The 20,960-nt window shown below is 42.9% G+C and overlaps 1 protein-coding gene across 1 annotated transcript in view; it reads left to right on the top strand.

Annotated features, from left to right (window-relative positions):
- Positions 1–20,151, top strand: part of LOC123505550 (ankyrin repeat domain-containing protein 17-like) — a 25,777-nt gene extending 5,626 nt beyond the window's left edge. The window contains 19 exon segments of the mRNA XM_045256995.1: positions 810–1,014; positions 2,364–2,502; positions 2,504–2,723; positions 2,953–3,153; positions 3,353–3,451; positions 3,725–3,949; positions 4,229–4,418; positions 4,681–4,855; positions 5,217–5,343; positions 5,582–5,797; positions 5,953–6,238; positions 6,525–6,715; positions 6,893–9,112; positions 9,270–9,528; positions 10,041–10,204; positions 10,383–10,739; positions 10,894–11,069; positions 13,941–17,748; positions 18,595–20,151. Of these exon segments, the coding sequence (XP_045112930.1) occupies positions 810–1,014; positions 2,364–2,502; positions 2,504–2,723; positions 2,953–3,153; positions 3,353–3,451; positions 3,725–3,949; positions 4,229–4,418; positions 4,681–4,855; positions 5,217–5,343; positions 5,582–5,797; positions 5,953–6,238; positions 6,525–6,715; positions 6,893–9,112; positions 9,270–9,528; positions 10,041–10,204; positions 10,383–10,739; positions 10,894–11,069; positions 13,941–17,748; positions 18,595–18,630 (9,294 nt within the window). The 3' untranslated portion in view covers positions 18,631–20,151.
- The last annotated feature ends 809 nt before the right edge of the window (positions 20,152–20,960 follow it).

A 20,960-nucleotide genomic window follows, 5' to 3' on the forward strand; every position in this document is an offset into this window, starting at 1 on the left:
TGTGTCTAGAGTGATGGTTTGTAATATGTTCATCATAGTTTCTCTCTTCATGTGGGACCTTCTCAGGGTGCAGCTGTGGGTGGGAATGTGTGTATGTGGAGGTTTCCCCCATTATCTTCTTAACTACTTTACAATTGTATTTCTTTTTGTATTGTGTGATGATAAATTACTGTTCCTAGTATTTTTTTCATGACAGTTTTGTTCAAATCTCTTAACTTTTTGTGGATGTATTTTGTAATTCATAGAAGACTTTTAAGTTTGTTTGCAAATGATGGTGGTGGTGCTCATTATTGGTACATGATTCATGATGGCATCATTTCTGCAGGCAAATTATCCTTTGATAATCTAATGTAAAGATATTTATTTAGGATTATTTCTCATTAACTGACTTTCCTGTAATCATAGTGCTTATTTCATTAACTTCAAGTACTCAGCTGATGCTCAGGATTTTTCTAATATGACCCATCACATATAAGAAATTTCTGTCTATATTTTTTGCATTATTAATCATTGGTGGTGTGGCATTGTTGATGTTTGTGTAACCATGGCTGGAGAGAATGTGATAGTAGGCATTAGGTTTATACCTTCTTAACTTCACATCACCTCTTGTCTTGGGTTCTTCTGGCAATGTAAAGTAGTCTCAGTACAGTACTTTCTTATGATTTACTGATTTTTATGTGTGTGCTTTCATTTTCTTGCCATCTAATATTGCTCAACACCTGACCTGTAGTAGCAGCCTGATGCTACACCTGTATTGTTTAATTCCTGCCATGTGCTGTCACCAGCTCCCTCTCTCTCCCCTCTGCTAGGTGGAGCTGTATACCCTGGGTGAGGGGGAGGGGGAGGAGGAGGAGGTGGGTGGAGCTGGTGGCAGTGTCCGCAACAAGTTCCTGTTGTCCGCAGCAGCCCATGCCACAGCAGCCACTCCTGAGCTTGGAGCTGCCACACATCACACCCAGCCACATTTTGATCCAGACACACACTCTCGACTAGTGGCCCTTCTGGAAGCTGCTGGTCAGTATCACATGTGTTTGTTTTAAGTAAGAGCAGTATATAATATGTAGAACCATTGCAGCTTCATTTAGTTGCAGGAGTTTTGTTGGCTTAATCCAGTTATGCATAGATAGGCTGAGTGAGTCTGGAAGCACAGCAGTTAACTTCATGGCCTTGTTGTTCCCTACTGTTCACAATATGCTGAGCAGTTTCTCTACCAGTCATTGTGAATTGATTTGGTACAGGAGACAGAACGCTGCCAAAAATGAATGATGATTTTTCATTACATTTTAATTTTCTGAACTAAAAGGTCATGTGAAGGTTATGTTAGAAATGAAGTGGCTTCTTGCAACTGTTGTTTCATTCAGTAGTATGGAAGTGATGAGTCAGGTGTTTCCAGGTTTTGTCACATACTGAAGTCTAGCCAGTTTGTTGTTAGCCTCTGCTCAATTGAAATTATACCAGTGTCTCTAGGAGCTTAGTGTTGTTAGTTTGTTGAAATTGCTTGCTACTTGGATTACTATGTGTTACGCATGTGTTTTTGTTCCTTGGGGGAGGAAAGCTTAACAGTTAAAGTGGGTTTACATTTGTGTTTGTCATACTACTTAGGGAGATTTTACTTTTTTCATTTTGATAAATCAAATGTCATTATTTTTAAACCTTCAGCTTTATAACTAAATTAATGTTTGGCATTTGTAGTCATATAGCAAGGGAGATCTGTGTTATCAGTCAGAAAACTTATCAGAAGTATGATAAAGGCTCTGCTCAGACTGAGATGAATGTGAGGGAAGGAAAGTGTTATGAATAGACAGGAGTGAGAATGGGGTAGGTTTTTTCCTTTTGTTAGTAAAGAACATTAAGTTAGATGTCATGTTCATTGAAAGTATATGTGTGTGTGTGTGTGTGTGTGTGTGTGTGTGTGTGTGTGTGTGTGTGTGTGTATATATATATATATATATATATATATATATATATATATATATATATATATATATATATATATATATATATATATATATTGTGTGTGTGTGTTTGTGTGTAGTTTTATTTCAAGTATACTTAAAACACCCTTTAGTGTTATAGGATAACTACATCTTGCCTTCCAGGATTAGGATATGTATATAACATAAATGTCCAGAGTAATTTGTATTTATTCCTTCATTCTTCATGAAATATATTTCTTGTATTCAATGAGAGGTATATTGATATATATTACTGGTCCTGACTTGAATTTTGGCAATTGATCATGAATATCAAATTTTTTATAACAAGATTTTAGTGCAGCACTAAGCTATATTTAGTCATAAATGTAGGATATAGCATATACCAATGATCCATTTTACATTACTAATACAGAACACTGTATGTAGTTTCCTCATCCTCAGACCCGGAGGTGTTGCGTCGCCTCACCTCCAGTGTGTCGTGTGCCCTGGACGAAGCTGCTGCCGCACTCACGCGCATGCGCTCAGAGACAGTTGGGGGAGGAGCAGCCGCAGCAGCAGCCACAGTGGGGAAGCAGCAGCAGCAGCAGCAGTAGCAGCAGCAGCAGCAGTAGCAGCAGTAGCACCCCTGGGGACGGACAGCGCACCCTGGTGGAGGCCTGCACAGACGGGGACGTGCCCACCGTCCGCAGGCTGTTGGACGAGGGCAGGTCTGTCCACGAGACCACCGAGGAGGGGGAGAGCCTCCTCTCTCTGGCCTGCTCTGCTGGGTATTACGAATTGGCCCAAGTAAGTACTACTTAATGCTTGCAAAACTTACATGGAAGTTTATCATTAATATTTGTTGAATTAAATATTCCATAGATTGTTTACATCTCACTGACTTAGCATGGTAAATTCACTCTATCATTTTTCTAATTGTATAATTTCCAGATGTACAAATTGTTAAAAATTTTTGTGATATTGGTAAGAGATCTGTTATGCATATTTGAAGTTAATACATGATTCGGTGTGACAGGTTCTCCTCGCCATGCGTGCCAACGTGGAGGACCGGGGTATTAAGGGAGACTGCACCCCACTGATGGAGGGAGCCTCTGCTGGCCATGTAGAGATAGTGAAGCTCTTGATTGCCCATAATGCAGATGTCAATGCCCAGTCCTCCTCAGGCAACACCCCTCTTATGTATGCCTGTGCAGGAGGACACACCGATGTTGTCAAGGTGAGTCCCTGTGTATTGTCAGCTTCAGGTAAATAAACACAGTAACATAACATAATAGCAGACTAATAAAGCAAGTGAACTCAGGAGTAATTGTATCTTTGCTTTGCCATTAATTTTTTCCAACTGCTTTGCTGACTTAGAATATATGTACACAAGATGACCATGTCAGTTTCAGTAAGGTCTTCAATAATGTCCACAGGTCCTGCTACATCATGGAGCCAATGTGGAAGACCACAATGAGAATGGCCACACACCTTTGATGGAAGCTGCTTCAGCAGGCCATGTTGAAGTAGCTAAGGTTAGCCAATATGTATTTGTAGTAATACTGGCTTATTTTCTCCTTTATCGTAAAATTGATTTGACTAGAAAGTGTTGTTAGTTGAATCATTGTCTTCTCTCATGTCTTCACTTTCCTATTTTTCAACATGTCTGTTCTTCATTCATCCAACACCTCTGTTTTATCTCCTTTCATTTTACATCCACATCTTTTCTTTGCTGTGCCTCCTTTTCTTTGTCTTTACTCTTTGTACAATATTTGTCCTTAGCTTTAAATCTTTGTCTCATCTCTCAGATCCTACTTGAGAAAGGTGCTGGCATCAACACCCATAGCAACGAGTTCAAGGAGTCGGCCCTGACACTGGCATGCTACAAGGGCCATCTAGAGATGGTCAAGTTCCTGCTGGATGCCGGGGCCGACCAAGAGCATAAGACAGATGAAATGCATACAGCCCTCATGGAAGCCAGCATGGATGGCCATGTGGAGGTGGCCCGCCTCTTACTAGACTCTGGGGCACAGGTAAAGAACTTCAACTCTATTTTATGTATGAAGGAAATGAAGTTTTTGTGTATTCTTTTCCCCTATTAATTTATTCTAATCATCTTTTCAAATCTTATTGTCAGTATCATAATGGTAAGTTTTCAGTGGTGTTGTATGAAGCATACCATAAGTATTACAAAAACAATTCATTTGGAATTTTTTCAGTTGTGGAAAATCATTTGGGATGGTTCAGTTTACAGTGGGTCTTTTACCATATGTAACCATAGGTAACTAATCTCTTTGTCCTCTGTATTACAGGTGAACATGCCTGCAGATAGTTTTGAGTCCCCACTTACCCTAGCTGCATGTGGGGGCCACACAGACTTGGCCCTGCTGCTCCTGGAGCGTGGGGCCAACATTGAGGAGGTCAATGATGAAGGCTACACCCCCCTCATGGAGGCAGCCAGGGAGGGTCATGAGGAGATGGTTACCCTACTGCTTGCCAGAGGTGAGTTTGTCTATTGACTCAGCCTTTTTTTTTTTATAGATAACTTAAGTTTACATGATAGCTTACTAAGTTGTATAGTTTTGTTCAAGTAGGTAATGAATTCCTCTGAATCTCATCTCATATCAATCGTCAAACTTTTTGCCATTTCAAATATTTATTACACTATAACCATTTATTTTTGTCCTTTTCCGACACATGGCCAGAACCAACATAACCTTAGAGTGCAACAGTCTATAGATATATCCTTGCCTTCCTTCCTTAGGTGCCGACATCAATGCCCAGACTGAGGAAACTCAGGAGACTGCCCTCACGCTGGCCTGCTGTGGTGGCTTCAGGGATGTGGCTGACCTACTGATCAAGGCCGGTGCTGACCTGGAGCTGGGTGCATCCACACCTCTCATGGAGGCTGCTCAGGAGGGCCACAGGGATCTTGTGGAGTAAGTTCTATCTTCTGCTTTCTCTGGTCATCTTTGTGCAGCCTCAGTGTGAAGGATGTCTTATGTTTGGTTGAAATATTCACAGAAAAAGAAAGCTAAACCTTTTGATGTTTCAATATTTCTAGTATATTTCAGAGAGTGATTGATCTCTATTTATTTCAGCGAACATTTGCTAATCTAGTGTAAAAACAAATATGGTTATGTCATTTGCTGAATGTAATTTAGTCATTATTGAAATTTATTCCTTTAAGTATATTTTTCTAAGGTTTTGAATACTGTAAAGGGAAATTCACATTTCCTTTATGATTTCTCTTTGTACACATACACTAAGATGACCTGTGTGTGTGTTTGTGTGTTACAGGTATCTTATTGATGCTGGGGCAAATGTCAATGCTCAGACCTCCACTGGAGACACCGCTCTGACCTATGCTTGTGAGAATGGCCACACTGATGTAGCAGACCTCTTGCTTCAGGCTGGGGCTAATTTGGTGAGAACCTAATGCCACATTATTATTGAGTCAAAAAAGTATATTTCAACTTTGATCATTGTACACCTTGGAAACTTATTTCAAGAAAAGTTCATGAAAATACTTACCTAATTGTCACTAGTACAGCATCAAATGTTCATCGAATTGTAGCATAAGAGTTTCAGATTGAGTCTCAAGTGTATGATCTCAGGATGAACACCTTAAAAATGATCTAGCCTAACTCACCTCCATTCTTCAGGAGCATGAGAGCGAGGGAGGCCGCACGCCCCTTATGAAGGCCTGCAGGGCAGGCCACCTGTGCACGGTGCAGTTCCTCATAGTAAAGAGTGCAGATGTGAACAAAACTACCACCAACAATGACCACACCCCGCTGTCCCTGGCATGTGCTGGAGGACACCTTCCTGTGGTGGAGCTGCTGCTGGTTCATGGTGCAGACCCACACCATAAGCTAAAGGTGAGTTTGTACAAAACATCAACATTCTTGTATAAAACCTGATTCATATGTGTAAGCTGTCATTCCATGAAATTAGTGCTGCTTAAATAGATATATCCATTAACTTGTTAGTAGTGGTTGCTGTGTTAGTGACAGTGTCATGCTTGTGTCTACAGGATAACTCCACCATGCTGATGGAAGCCAGTCGGGGAGGACACACCAAGGTGGTGCAGCTGCTCATTGACTTCCCCAACTCCATCTCTCACCTGTTGCCTGTGGTTGCTCAACCCCACCCCAGTGTGGCCGGGGGCACCACTGGGGGGACGGGAGAGGTGACCACTGGTGCCTCTTTCCTGGAAGGGGACCCACACCCTCTCCCCATGGGTCTAACTGTGGTCTCCAGCTCAGACCCTCAGACTCCTCTAGTGCTCAATGCAAATCAAGCTTTATTTAATGATATGGGTAAGTTTAAAGAGTACTTGTATTACAGAGCAATGTATTGCATTGAGGCATTGCTGAAATAATAGGAAAACTCAATTATCCTGGGTAGTTCTCCTTGTGCCCCTCAAGGAAAAGATTATGTACCATCCAGCAGGCTTTTATCCCTGAAATATCATCTAATGTAATTCAGATTAAGGTTCATTAAAGTTCTTTATTTTTAAGTATAATGCTTAATTTGGCTTGTGTAGTACTCTCTTTGTGTACCACATACTCTAATATGTGTTCTGTCTGTTCTTTAATTGTTTAGATGAGGGAGGAGTCCCAGGAGGCTCAGCAGTGGTTGCTGGAACTCAGGCCACAGTGACAAAGGTGAATCGCACCAAGAATAACCGCAAGCCTGCGTCCAGCACGGCACTTCCCACCACGCTCACTGCAGGCCTCACGCCACCTGCCCCTGCTGTCACGACTGATAAGACTGTTACCAGTGAAACTCAAACTGTAAGTCAAAAGCTTTTGTCATTTTATTTTTTGGCTGCAATAATCATGCTTTTTTATGTTAGAATGTAAATGAAAATGAGGTTTGTCATGTTTGATTAGAATTGCAAATGTAAAAATTTTATCAGCTGCAGACCACAACAAATTTTAGATATATATTTTTATGCTTTATCATTGCAGACCAAGATTACATCTGCAAACAACAGTGGCAAAAGTGAATATACCCTGTTGACACCGACATCCCCCACCTCCCCTCCACCCCCTGGCAATCCCCCTGAGGAAGCAGGAACACTTCTGCGGCCCTGTGATCGCCTTGACCAGTATGTGGATAACCTTGTGAAGAAAGCAGAGCAGCCACACCAGAATCGTGAGGAGCAAATCTTACAGAAGCAGCAGATTCTTGAAGAGTTGCAGAGAGTTGAGAGGGAGTTACAGGGGAAGGTGATTCCTTTCAGTGGCCCTTATGATGCCTCTCGCAGCAGTGGCAGCACCAGCAATGCCCCTTGCAGCAGTGGGGCCTCTATCAGCACCTTAGCCAGCAGCAGCAACTCCAGCACCACCTCTAGTACTAGCATCATTGCAGGCAGCACTTCTTTGGCAGCTCCCTTGGCATACCCCCCTGCCTCTCTACACAGCCATGTGCCCATTGCCACTCACACGGTAGAGACACAGACTGGCTTTCCTCCAGGTGCTGCTGGGTGGACCAGCCTGCCCCCAGGGGTAGTCATGTCAGATTTGCCCCCTGTGGTGTCTCTATATGGGGGTGCAGCAGCCTCTGCCTCCCATCTGCCAGTCTCTCTTCCAGCTGAAGGAGCTCAAGTACCCTCCTCTATGTTTCCAGGGGGTACCTGCCCCCAGGAGACTGCCGCTGCTTATTCTGCTTCATCTGCTTACCACACCCCAACCTCTCCTCCCTCTCTTCCCACACATAGTATTTCATCCTCTGGTCCAGCCACAGTAAATGTTCCTGTCTCAGAAAGACCTAAGATGGTACCCTCAAAGAAGGTAGACAAGAAGAAACTGCAATTACAGCAACAACAGAAGCAACAACAGCCTTCTTCTCAGCCTCAATCTATGATGGTGGTGCAGCGTAGCTCAGGCGTGCCACAGATTCAGGTTCAACCTGTCCAATTAACCCATGGTGTGGATGGCTCCTACAGTTGTCCAGTGACTGGGCTCACCTCTCAACCCTTGCTTGTCCCTGGAGGAAGTGTGACCTCCCTCCCACCACCTCCTCCCCCAGGTGTTTTGCATCCTACCAGTGGAGCCTCACAATGCCATCCCCCTCCCCCACCACCCCTCCCTCCAACGCTACTTGTAGAGACCACTCATGAGCACAGCTGCCAGGGCAAGGGCAAGACAGAAGCTGTTGCACCAAGAGGGAAGATGGATAAGAAGAGAAGTGTTCCCTCTGAGTGTGACTGTCCAGGTGTCTTACCAAGTGAAGAAGCCATCAGTAGTGCTGCCTTGAGTAAGGAAAACAGTGGAGCCAGTCGAGATAGTGAGCCAGGGGCAGAGGTGGCCCCTCTCACTTCCATTAGCACCCCACTGCAACTCTCCACGGGGCTTGGGCCAGCCCCTACCGCGGGACTGCAGTTTGTACCCAACACACTCGTATCCACACCTCATCTACAGTTTGCACCTTTCCAAGTTGGCACAGGCTCTGTGCCTTTGCAGTATAGCCATTTGTCTGCTCTGGGGATGGGGCAGGCAGTGGCCAGTCAGCCAGTCACCAGTCAGACTGCTGCTGCAGCAGCTGTAGCAGCCCAGCAACTACAAGTCATAGGTCCTTCAGGTGTGTCCTCTACTACCAGTAGCAGTGTGACCAGTGCCAGTGCCAGCACCCCTCCTGTGACAGGAGCTGCATTATCTAATAAGTCCCAGGTGAAGAAGTTCTTACTCCATCCTCCTCAACTCGGAATCAATACCACGGAACTGAGCGGGCAGCAGAGGGCATCCTCCATGGGACCCCTCCTCCACACCAGCCCTGCAGCACCCCACCCACCCAGCCTCAACCAGCCCTCCAAGAAGAGCAAGAAACAGGTCCGTGGCAATGCCAACAAGCAGGAGAGAGAGGGTCATCTCAGTCTCCCTGTAAGTGTGGATGGAGCTGTAGTCCAGGATGGGACATCAGCTTCCCATCACCAAACAGTTGCAGCAGGGCTACCTCTGGACTCCTCTGGTCAAGGTGTGGTATATGCAAACACCCACACAATGGCCCACTTTCCAGCTACCATTGCAGCCCCGTCTGGTACTCTGCCCCTCACTAATGGACCAGTGACAACATTTGGTCAGGGCCTTCACATGAATGAAACTGGGTTAATGGTAGCCACCCCAGCTGCCCCAGCCAAGATCCTCAATGACCAGTTACCAGATATGATCACCACACCTACTGCCCAGGTAGGTTGACTCCCATACTGCATAGAGAATGTTGACTGCTGAAAAATTTTTATTATTGAAATTTAGTATACTTATATATCTTTTTTGTTCTTGTAAATTACTAGTTTGTTTATATTAAATTGGATAAATATTAAAAGAAACTGATGTCTGTGTACAGGTGGGTGGTGGTCAACTGGGAGTGGGTGGAGTGCCTGTGTCTGTGGCTGTTCCTTACATGGGTGACGGAAGTGTTCAGTATGATGGCTCAGCTGGGATTGGTCCTGGAGGTGTGTGCCATTATTCAACACCGATGCCGTCAAACCTCGTGGATGTAGACATCGAAACAGATTCCAATCACGACACTGCCCTCACTCTGGCATGTGCTGGCGGCCATGAGGAACTGGTGCGGCTTCTCCTCACTCGTGGGGCCAATATTGGTAAGGATTTTTGTCTGAAAATGTATGACTGAAGTTAGATAAACATACATATGAGATCTTGTTCTCCAAGATGATGGGAATATGCATAAAAGTTTGTAAGTCCTGGAGTAAAGGATAAATAGATTGTCATTATTATCATAATTTTAAAAATGTTCTAGTTTCCAATGATCAGTTTTAGTTTTCTAATGCCAAGTCACCAGACTACAGTTACATACAAAATTTTGGTATGGTTCAGATTCTCTCTCTCTCTCTCTCTCTCTCTCTCTCTCTCTCTCTCTCTCTCTCTCTCTCTCTCTCTCTCTCTCTCTCTCTCTCTCTCTCTCTCTCTCTCTCTCATACTTATTGGGATCACATTTTACTTAAAAATTAAAACAGCTGATCCAGTCTTGAATAATATTTATGTATTATCCCATTAGTGCAGTTGTTGCATGACAGATCCCTTTGTCATTTAATCTATTGCCTCATATAGCAAATTTATATTTCTCCTCAGTACATACAATTATTTCTTTCAGAACACCGAGACAAGAAAGGATTCACTCCCCTCATTCTGGCAGCCACTGCTGGCCATGCCAAGGTAGTGGAGGCCCTGCTGAACGCCGGTGCCCACATTGAAGCCCAGTCTGAGCGTACCAAGGACACTCCTCTCTCCCTGGCCTGTTCTGGGGGCAGATATGAGGTATGTAGTGTCCTGCACATTATGTTGCGGCTTAATTTTCAAAAGCAGTTACAAGGATAGATGTTGGAAGTACTATTTTTGGAAGATGTCGTTAATGTCTTTAGAAATGTGTTTTTAAATTACATTCTGATTGAGATAGTGCAGTTGTTGGTTCATAGAATCTTTGCTTCCTTAACAGGTTGTGGAAATCTTGCTGCAGCGAGGTGCCAACAAGGAACACCGTAATGTGTCTGACTACACCCCACTCTCCCTGGCAGCCTCTGGGGGCTTCGTTAATATTATCAAGCTTCTGCTAGACAACGGGGCAGAGATTAACTCTCGCACTGGTTCTAAGCTGGGCATCTCTCCACTCATGCTGGCTGCCATGAATGGACATGTTGCAGCTGTCAAGCTCCTTTTGGATATGGGTTCAGATATCAATGCCCAGATTGAGACCAACCGCAACACGGCCCTCACACTGGCCTGCTTCCAGGGTCGCCATGAAGTGGTGTCCCTCCTGCTGGACCGCAAGGCCAATGTGGAACACCGGGCAAAGGTTATTATACTGGATTTTTTTTATTCAAGACATTTTCATGTGTTCATTATATTTTTGTTAGTTATTTCTTTAACTAAAGTAGCTCCAATTTGTACTTTAATTTTTAATCCTAAATATTGTCCCAATACCTAACCTGCATTCCATTTTCCTGCAGACTGGCTTGACCCCCTTGATGGAAGCAGCTAGTGGAGGCTATGTGGAGGTGGGCAGAGTACTGCTTGACAAGGGTGCAGATGTCAATGCCCCTCCTGTACCTTCCTCAAGGGACACAGCTCTCACCATTGCTGCTGACAAAGGCCATTACAAGTTTGTGGAGCTCCTTATTCAGAGGTATGTTTATAAGATTTTTACTCTACTTAGCTAAAATATTGCAAATATTAATCTTCAATTTTGAGGTATCTGAAGGATTTAATGTTAAGAAAATATTCTATGAAAAGACAAGCCTATCAATTATGGTTGCGAGGCTGTAAAATATTGAGAGTTATAGAAGTAATGGTGATGATTTAAGTCAGCTATTTGTACCATTTGTACAGGCAAACCCCACGTAACAAATGGGTTGGGTTCCAAAAAAAAAAGTGTTTGTTATGTGAAAATTTGTTGTATGGGGTCCTAGGATGAGTAAAAAATCATTGTTTTTAATAAAGAATAAAATAAAAAAAATCCGAACCCATCGAATTCGGACGCGGCAGTGGATGTTGGTGGTGGTGATTCAGCTACGTTTTCAAACTTGCCCAAAATTTCCACAATAAAAATTTTGTTCTAATGGGGTTTGTTGTTTGTTATGTGATTCAAGGGAAATAAAAAATAATAATAATTTGTTGTGGCGAAAATTTGTTGTGTAAACGTTTGTTATGCGGGATTTGCCTGCACTATTCACTAAGCCACCAGGCTGGTACAACAAAAATCTGTAGGGTCATTCCACCATTATGGTTGTTTCATTCGGAAGTAGCTTATGAATGTACTCTTACCTCTATCTCTAGAAGTTATGCAGGTAGCTTGATATGATTCTTACCAAGAAGAAAATGAGACTATCCAGAACATTCTGCATTTATTGTTCTTGATATTCATTGTTAAAGAGGCCAGTATGGTTGTTACATAAATGCAAGTTTGACTTACTGTTATACATGTGCAGAACTCGGCAAAATAAAAGGAACTCAAAATATTTTATATGGAGGTTATGAATGAAACTTTAAGGTATGCAAATATGCATAGGTTTTGTCAAATTCCATTTCAGTTTTTCCTACAGAAAAAAATGATAAACACTTACAGCCGTTACAAAAATTTCATTACAGTGATTACACTGTGATTCTTTTAAGAAATGAAACAAAGATAATGGCAATAGTTAATATATATATATATATATATATATATATATATATATATATATATATATATATATATATATATATATATATATATATATATATATATATATATATATATATGGTCATTCCACAAAAGCTCAGTCTTTAATGTGAATTTCAGAAATCATCAAATATGTATTATATACCAAATGTAAGCTTAATTCTTCAATTTTATAAGAATTAGAATTAGAAACTTCAAGAAGAGATGAAGCTACCAAGACAATATGAGACAAACAAACAGCAAGCAGCTGCAACCTTGAACTTGAATGCCCCCCCACCCCACCCCCATGTCACATCTCTTATCTTCCCTCCCATCCCCTCACCTCACAGCCAGGCTCTCCTCCACCTTCTGTGTCTATCATAAGACTACTGTGATGTATTTAAACACTTTTTTTTTTTGCTCACTACCTTCATCATCACAACTATACAACATTGCCTAACTGTTACAATAAATCTCACTATTGGTAACAGCATATAATAGCCATTCATTATATCTTGCACACTTTTAGTAACATAACTCAGGGTAGTTCAATAAGTTGTCTCCAAACGTAACACTCCTCATGATGGAATGATCATATATATATATATATATATATATATATATATATATATATATATATATATATATATATATATATATATATATATATATATATATATATATATATATATATATATATATATATATATATATATATATATATATATATATATATATATATATATATATATATATATATATATATATATATATATATATATATATATATATATATATATATATATATATATATATATATATATATATATATATATATATATATATATATATATATATATATATATATATATATATATATATATATATATATATATATATATATATATATATATATATATATATATATATATATATATATATATATATATATATATATATATATATATATATATATATATATATATATATATATATATATATATATATATATATATATATATATAACTATCAAATTTTTTATTGAATAGTGACAGGGATTGACACATTTTGAAAGATGTAGGTATTGCTGCAAATGTTTGGCACTGGGAGATTGCTTACAACCATGTCTTCTCAAATAGTGTCATGATCTCCATTCTTTGGGGGGGGGAAAAAACAATTAGTACCAGCATATACATGCAGAATGAGTCTGTTACGGTCATTTCATTCATTCGCACCATGAAACAATCGTAACGAAAAAAATATAACTTACAGTTGTTTCATTCGCACCATGAAATGACTGTAAGGACAAATATGCGACGACAGTAACATAGTTCCAGTAAAATAGGTAATTAGAGAAAAATGCAAATGGTGCATAGGTACCCTCCAACTAAATGTACATTGGATGTGAAGTTATAATAACCTGCTCCAAAAAAGTCACCAACCTATACAAACAAAATTTTTGTTACTGTCATTACATTAAAAATGGTTTCATATGATAGATTATTACCGAGTACTAAGTTGCTTAGAATTGCCAACAGCATCTTAACCTAATACAATGATGACCATACTTCTAACATACATTAAAGTCAGAATCAACAATCTTTCATGTAATGAAAAAATGGGAAAGTGAAATTAGGGTTTTATTGTAAAATTTTCATTTACAATTTTCTTCAACTTCAAAGGCCTCATACAAAATATTTGGCTTATATTTTTTGGCTTTCTTTTTTAATTCGGAAACTTTAGGTATTCACCTTTAACTTGGTATATTACAAACTTAGTTTAGACCATTTTTCAATTTTGGCTCTCAGGATGACATTAGCATGGAATGACCATTTAGCATAATTGTATCTTTTACAGAGGTGCACAAGTGGAGGTGAAAAACAAGAAAGGCAACTCTCCTTTATGGTTGGCAGCCAATGGTGGCCACTTGGAGGTGGTACAACTCCTCTATAGTGCAGCAGCAGACATTGACTCCGAGGACAACCGGCGAGTCTCCTGTCTGATGGCAGCATTCAAGCGTGGTCACTATAAAGTGGTAAAGTACATGGTACGCAACGTGTCTCAGTTTCCTTCAGACCAGGAACTGCAACGATATATTGCCACACTGGGAGATAAAGAGCTCATCACCAAGTGCACCAACTGTCTGGAAGTGATAAGGGCAGCAAAAGACAAGCAAGCTCTAGAAGCCAACAAGAATGCCTCCATCCTGCTGGAGGAGCTGGAGCAGGAACGCTCACGAGAGGAATCCAAGAAGGCAGCTGCCTCCAGACGAAGACTTAAAAAGAAGGCCAAGAAACAAGAAAAGAAAGAAGAAAAGAGACGCATGGAGGAAGTCAAACGTAATGATGATGCCAGTGACAACTATGAAGATGATGAATTTGAAAATGGCAGCAATGAGGATCAAGAGCAGCCGGAAGATCAGAGCAAGAGGGAGAAGAATGAAGTGAATGCCCTTCAGCGTGCTGTGGACCAGATTGCTCCTGAAGAGAAGGATGGTGACAGCGGCATTGACTCGAATAGTCAGACCAGTGCCACCTCAGAGACGAAGCCAGCAGAAGAGAAGGATAAGCAGAGTAAGAGGACTAAGAAGAAAAGGAAGGAATCATCTGCGAAGGATGCGAATGGCACTGCTGGTCAGAAGCTCAGTGCCGCGCCATCCTCCGTCCCTCACAGTGAAAGTAGTGAGCTGAAGAAGTCAGCATCCACCACATCTGCCTCCACTGTCACTCAGCCACACTCCAGTGCCTCAAATAATACCTCCTCCAAAAGCAAGAAGAAGAAGGAAGAGGAGAACAAAGCTAGTGGGGTCATGAGTGAACTAAATATCTTCCATGTTGATAACGTTAAGCCCACATCCAACAATGTCAACAATAAAAAAGGCAGCCATGATTCCTCTCGCATCAGTGCCCTTGACACCTTTGGGGAAGTGGACCATTATGTGACTCCTATCCCTGGCTTGGTGGGCAGTGCCTCTACTACACTTAGTGCCCCCTCACTCAGTCCCAATGCTAAGTCTGCACCAGGCCTGGGAACCAGCCCCAAGAAAGGAACACGGAGAGAAGAAGGTTGGAAGGAGGTGAGTCGCAAGGCAAAGAAAGTGGCTGTTCCTAATAGTGCCATCAGTCGTGTCATTGGGCGTGGAGGCTGTAACATCAACACTATCCGTGAGGTGTCTGGCGCCCACATAGAGGTGGAGAAACAAGGAAAGAGTCAGGGTGACCGCATGATTAGTATCAAGGGTTCCACCGAGGCTACACGGCAAGCACAGAACCTCATCTCAGCCCTTGTCAAGGACCCTGACAAAGACTTGTCAGAGTTGCTTCCAAAGTCAGTGACCAAAGTTGCTCCCAAACCTTCAAAAATTAATTCTGATTCCATGGGCCAAGGTGGAGGCAAGGGACTCAGACCAGCAAGCACCATCGGCATTAGCATGGCCACTGTCACATCATCTACTGTCAGCATATCGGTAGCCAAATCTGGTACCACCACCACCACTGCCTGGTCCAATGCTGTGTCCTCCCCAAAGCGTACACCAGCTCAAGGACGACCCGTGTCTGGTGGAGGCCTCCCCGGCGCCAACTCCAAGAGTCCAGCAGTGCGGCAGCTGTTCCCAGGGGACAAAAAGGCTGGACCACCTCAGTCTGTTGCTAAAATCATGAACCCAAACCTCCCAAGTAGTGCATCCATGCAGGTTGAACCACCACAGACATTTGCTGCCAAGCTTGCTGACCACAAAAATATTAACAAGAGTTCCACACCACCCTTGGTAGCTTCTCCAAAGCCTGCACCACACCAAGGAATTAACAACAGCAATGCTGTCAATGTCAACAATAACACTGCCACCATTGCTATTGCCAGCAACAGCAACAACAATAATAGTGTTATGAATGCTGTTGAAAGTGGAGCTGCAGAGGATAACAAAGCTAATCCTGAGGCCAACAATAACAACACCAATGCCAACAATAATAACAACAGTGGTGGCCCTGTTGGTCAGCAGTATTCTATCTTCAATAACCGGTTAAGCCAGGTGACTCACGAAGCTATGTGGGGCCCCAAGGAGAAGCAGGTTAATTTTGCAGCCGTTGCAGCAGCTGGGTTGGTGCCTAATGGTAGTAGTGGCAACAAGATGATGCCACAGCCTCATCAGCCCCACCAACCCCAACTTCCCCATGCTGCTTCCACTTCCTACCCTGAACCTGTGGAGCAGCCTCCAATGGCTGAGGTGACTCGTGCTCCTGGGTACAGGGGCACTGCCTCCACTGTTACTGTTACTACCCACACCAGCCACATGGCTTCAGTGTCCTCTGGGAGTCCCCCTGGGAGTGTACCTATGCCCATGCCTTTGTCTGGACCTCATCAACCTGTGGCCAGCAACATGGCCCGCAGTGCCCCAGGGACACCTGTGGCGTCCCCTTCCATGAGGCCCATTGCGCCTCCGCCTTCACGCCAGACAGCCACTCCCCCACCCATTCCCCGGTCATCGATGGAGATGGCTGCTGTTGCACCTTTTGCACTACTACCAGGCCCCTCACGCACCCCACCACCTGTGTTGTCTCCTCTGGTGAGGCTGCCCATGCCTTCTGCCTCGCTAGGACCTGGTGCTCCCTTGCCACCCACCCGTGGTCCCTTGTCACAGTCTCCACTGAACATGGGACAACAGCCTTACTCTGGAGTCTCCATTGCTAGCTTGGCACCAGGTGGCCCTGTGTCATCCATGCCTCGTGGTCCCCTTCCTCCTCCAGACCACAATGAACTGGTGAACTTGGCACCTGGACAGCCCTACCGTAAGGCTCCACCACCACCCTTGGAGATGGGGTCATTCCACCAACAGAAACAGCAGCAGCAACAGCAGCAACAGCAGCAGCAACAACAGCAACAGCAACAACAGCAGCAGCAGCAACAATCTTTCTCTACCTTGGCTCAGCTGGCAGGCATGATGAATGGGCCACGTTTCACCACCCCTCAGACCAATACCCATCCAGTTTTCACCAACAACATTATGGCTCCCATCTCTGCTGCACCACAAATACAGAGCAACCTCAACCCCAATGCACCAGACTTTACCAGCAGGTCAGGAGCCTTTGTGCCGTCTGCCTTCCCTCCCCGCTCCCAGCTAGCTGCTTTTCAGAATGGAGCCCCCACTGTCACTCCCTCACTAGGCTCTGCCTTTGGGGGAATTGGGCAGTTCCCTGCAGGCATTGAGGCATCTCTGTCACTCCCTAATACTTTGAATGATATGATGGGACTGATGCCCCGCAATCCTCCACCTTTAGCCTCCATTCCTGTGTCAGTGGGTGGAAATGCTGCATTCAGAAACAGTGGTGGACCTAATCAGGACAACACTTCACCCTTGGCCTCACCCCACTCCTCCAACCCTGCCTCCCCTACCCAGACTGCATCCTCAGGCAACGCTGGAGGCCTTGCCCAGCTGCCTGAAGAACGTCACACCAAGCTGCAGCCCATAGGCACTGAGCGGGCCCAGAAGAGATCAGAGCGTTGTGCAGGCGTAGTTGGAGGAGGACGTGGGGGTGTTGGTGGTGTGTTCAACAATGACATCCCTTGGCCAATGCCACTCCCAGAGATGCTTGGAGCACCCCACATGGAACGCACCCTTCCAGCAGCCAACCCATACTACAATGACCTGGACTTAAATCAGTATGGACAAGTAAGTTTTGGTCTTTTTATACTCAATGTGAGTTTCCCTTTGTTTCACAAGAAGTTAGTCTAGATTTTGTTTTATTTTGGAAATTTAATTACTCGGTAATGTACAATTATGATATTTTCTTCTTCTTCTTCTTCTTCTTCTTCTTCTTCTTCTTCTTCTTCTTCTTCTTCTTCTTCTTCTTCTTCTTCTTCTTCTTCTTCTTCTTCTTCTTCTTCTTCTTCTTCTTCTTCTTCTTCTTCTTCTTCTTCTTCTTCTTCTTCTTCTTCTTCTTCTTCTTCTTCTTCTTCTTCTTCTTCTTCTTCTTCTTCTTCTTCTTCTTCTTCTTCTTCTTCTTCTTCTTCTTCTTCTTCTTCTTCTTCTTCTTCTTCTTCTTCTTCTTCTTCTTCTTCTTCTTCTTCTTCTTCTTCTTCTTCTTCTTCTTCTTCTTCTTCTTCTTCTTCTTCTTCTTCTTCTTCTTCTTCTTCTTCTTCTTCTTCTTCTTCTTCTTCTTCTTCTTCTTCTTCTTCTTCTTCTTCTTCTTCTTCTTTGCCACATTTGATATCGCCACTTTTTTTTTTTAGATCTGTACTGCAAAAGAAGTATTGCTGTTTAAACAGTACTAGTGGTCATAGTTACTAGCCACTAAACATAAAGATATATTCTCTCATGGCTTGTCTCACCATGTTGTTGCAATGATTCATTATAAGGATTTCTATCACAGGTTTTAGTGGATATAAAAGTATATCATATATTTTATCTAACTTCTTTGTGAAAATAATTTCCAATGAGAATTTCATTTTCTTGTGCTAGCTGGTGAGTTAAAATCAGTTTACAGCAGAATGAGACATTCATTTTATTCTTTTCTAGCTATGGAACTGGGGTGACATGAATCCGCAAATGTAAGACTACACCTCTGATGTGAGGAAAGCAGCAGCAATAGCAGCAACAGCAGTATGAAGTGATGGTGTGAGGAACTTGGTGGCACGGCAGAGCACCAGTGACTTAAGGAATGGTGGCAGCAGCAGCAGCAGCGGGCCGGCACTCTCATTGCTCACTCCGCATATTTCATCATCCTCAACAGATCTGCTTGCCTCAAAAATCTTCTGAAATTACATGCTTTTGATTGTAGTCCTTGTGGTTTGGGTGACATGTAAACTCAGTGAAATTGCTTCTTCAAGATGTAAGAATTACGTGGATGGTACCTGTATGTACCAATGTTTTAGGTCATTAAAGCATTTTAAAGTGCCACTTTAAAATTGAGTGATGTATGATAACTGTTAATGTTTTCAAAGGTTTAAAGGCAACCTCATATGCAATCGCTGTGGTGTCACTCGTGTTGACATGGTTATGAGATTTTGTTGCTTGCCCACATAAGGATTATTGGTAGCATTATGATGCAACTCATGGGTGGCCTCATAAACTTGGTAGGATATATTGGTGGGGTCTTGAACCACCACCACCTTAACATGAGAGGACTCTGTTGTCCCGTGCGGCCGTTCCCACCGCCCCACTGAGCAGCCCATCCCCTTCAAGGCTGCCCGGGGGCGGTGGTGTGCAAGAGCCGCCCAGTAGTGCACTTGGGCACACACTGCGCCTGCCCACTGAACTTGCTGCTGGCCTGGATGGGCAGACTGGCCCCACTTGACCTACCCATGCCTGCAGCCCCTGATGACCGCTTGTAGTCGGCTTGTCACTGGTTCGCCCCGCACTGGGGTCTTCATACACTCACGTTTGCAATCTTGTGTTTACTTCATTGTATGCAAGTCAAGTCACTAGAAGGCAACGTATTGTCTTGAGTTGAGCAACCCTTGGCATTCCTTCCATCCCTCCCATCCCCTTTCCCCGCCCCCGCTGCCCGCCTCCCCCTCGCCAACATCCACTCGGTGACGAGCGGCTACCATACCGCCGCCTGCTCCAAGGTCGTACTTGTATATGCAGCAGTAATTATAATAAAAGCTTAACTATCCACACCTAATATGTGGAAACATTAAAAATTTATCAGGCAGTAAGTTCATTCTTTACCCTCGAGAGCTGCATCATCATACTGTTGGATCTGTGATTACAGGGCTCTGGTCTGCTCTGCTGTTGAGGATTTTCACATTGAGGAACTTGCTTATGTTGTAATTCTGGAAAATTTGTCATGCAAGATAGAAAGTCATTGCAGTAAGTCACTTGTAGGTTTTTGGTTGCACGATGATTATGACGCTAACGGAATTTGTGTGTAGTGCTGAAGAGAAAGGAGTGAGAATTAGAACCCATGGAGGGTACTGTGGTGCAGCCTCTAGTATGGAACATAATTGACATCTTGGCTGTCAACACCCTCAGATTTCTCACTTTTTATTTGCCACATCTTTGAGATTGGATGGAGTGGTTTTATTCTTTGTATTTGGTTGTTAATGAATTATACATGGAAAATAGTTAAAAGTTGATAGTTTTAATCATGAATTAATGATATATCAACCCACAAGTTAGAGCACTTCATTCATTATAACTATTAATTAATATTCTTACCATGGGATTCAAAGCCTCTATTGGATCTTACCTGAAGATGATTAAAGGTATGTTTCACAACCCAAGGGAAGGAGTGTTTAGCATTGGTGACTTTGGGCAACAAAACGGTAAGTTTAGAATAGACCATGAAACCCGTATGAAGGAAACTTGTATCCTGGTGAGTAATAGGTAACGGCTTTCTATTGTAAAGGATAACCATTCAGCCCATCACTTAGAAGCCAGCTATTATGAATCTCTCTCTCTCTCTCTCTCTCTCTCTCTCTCTCTCTCTCTCTCTCTCTCTCTCTCTCTCTCTCTCTCTCTCTCTCTCTCTCTCTCTCTCTCTCTCTCTCTCTCTCTCTCTCTCTCTCTCTCTCAAATTTGGCGGGCGGGGCCATTTGCCGCCACAGGGTCGCGCGCGCACTATGGTTGCCATAGTGAGAAGCTTGAAATTACTTGCATTTGTTAGTGGATATATCACTCAGGAGCTAATGAAGTAGTGAAGTTTACTGTTTTGCATTGTACAGTATATGCACTTGCGTAAAGCATCGTCAAAGTAAGAATCTGTACTAAATGGAGAGGTTAAAAAAAAAAAAAAAGTTATTTGAAGCATTATTTTCATGAAGGCAACATGCACTCAAGCAATACGCAATCCAAGAAAATTCTGAGTGTAAGAGGAGATGCCGTTTCACATTCCGTGTTAGGGATCTGTAGGAGAAAGCAACGATATCACTGAGGACAAG

The sequence above is a fragment of the Portunus trituberculatus genome, chromosome 18 (assembly GCF_017591435.1).
Source record: "Portunus trituberculatus isolate SZX2019 chromosome 18, ASM1759143v1, whole genome shotgun sequence".
NCBI classification, from domain to species: domain Eukaryota; kingdom Metazoa; phylum Arthropoda; class Malacostraca; order Decapoda; family Portunidae; genus Portunus; species Portunus trituberculatus.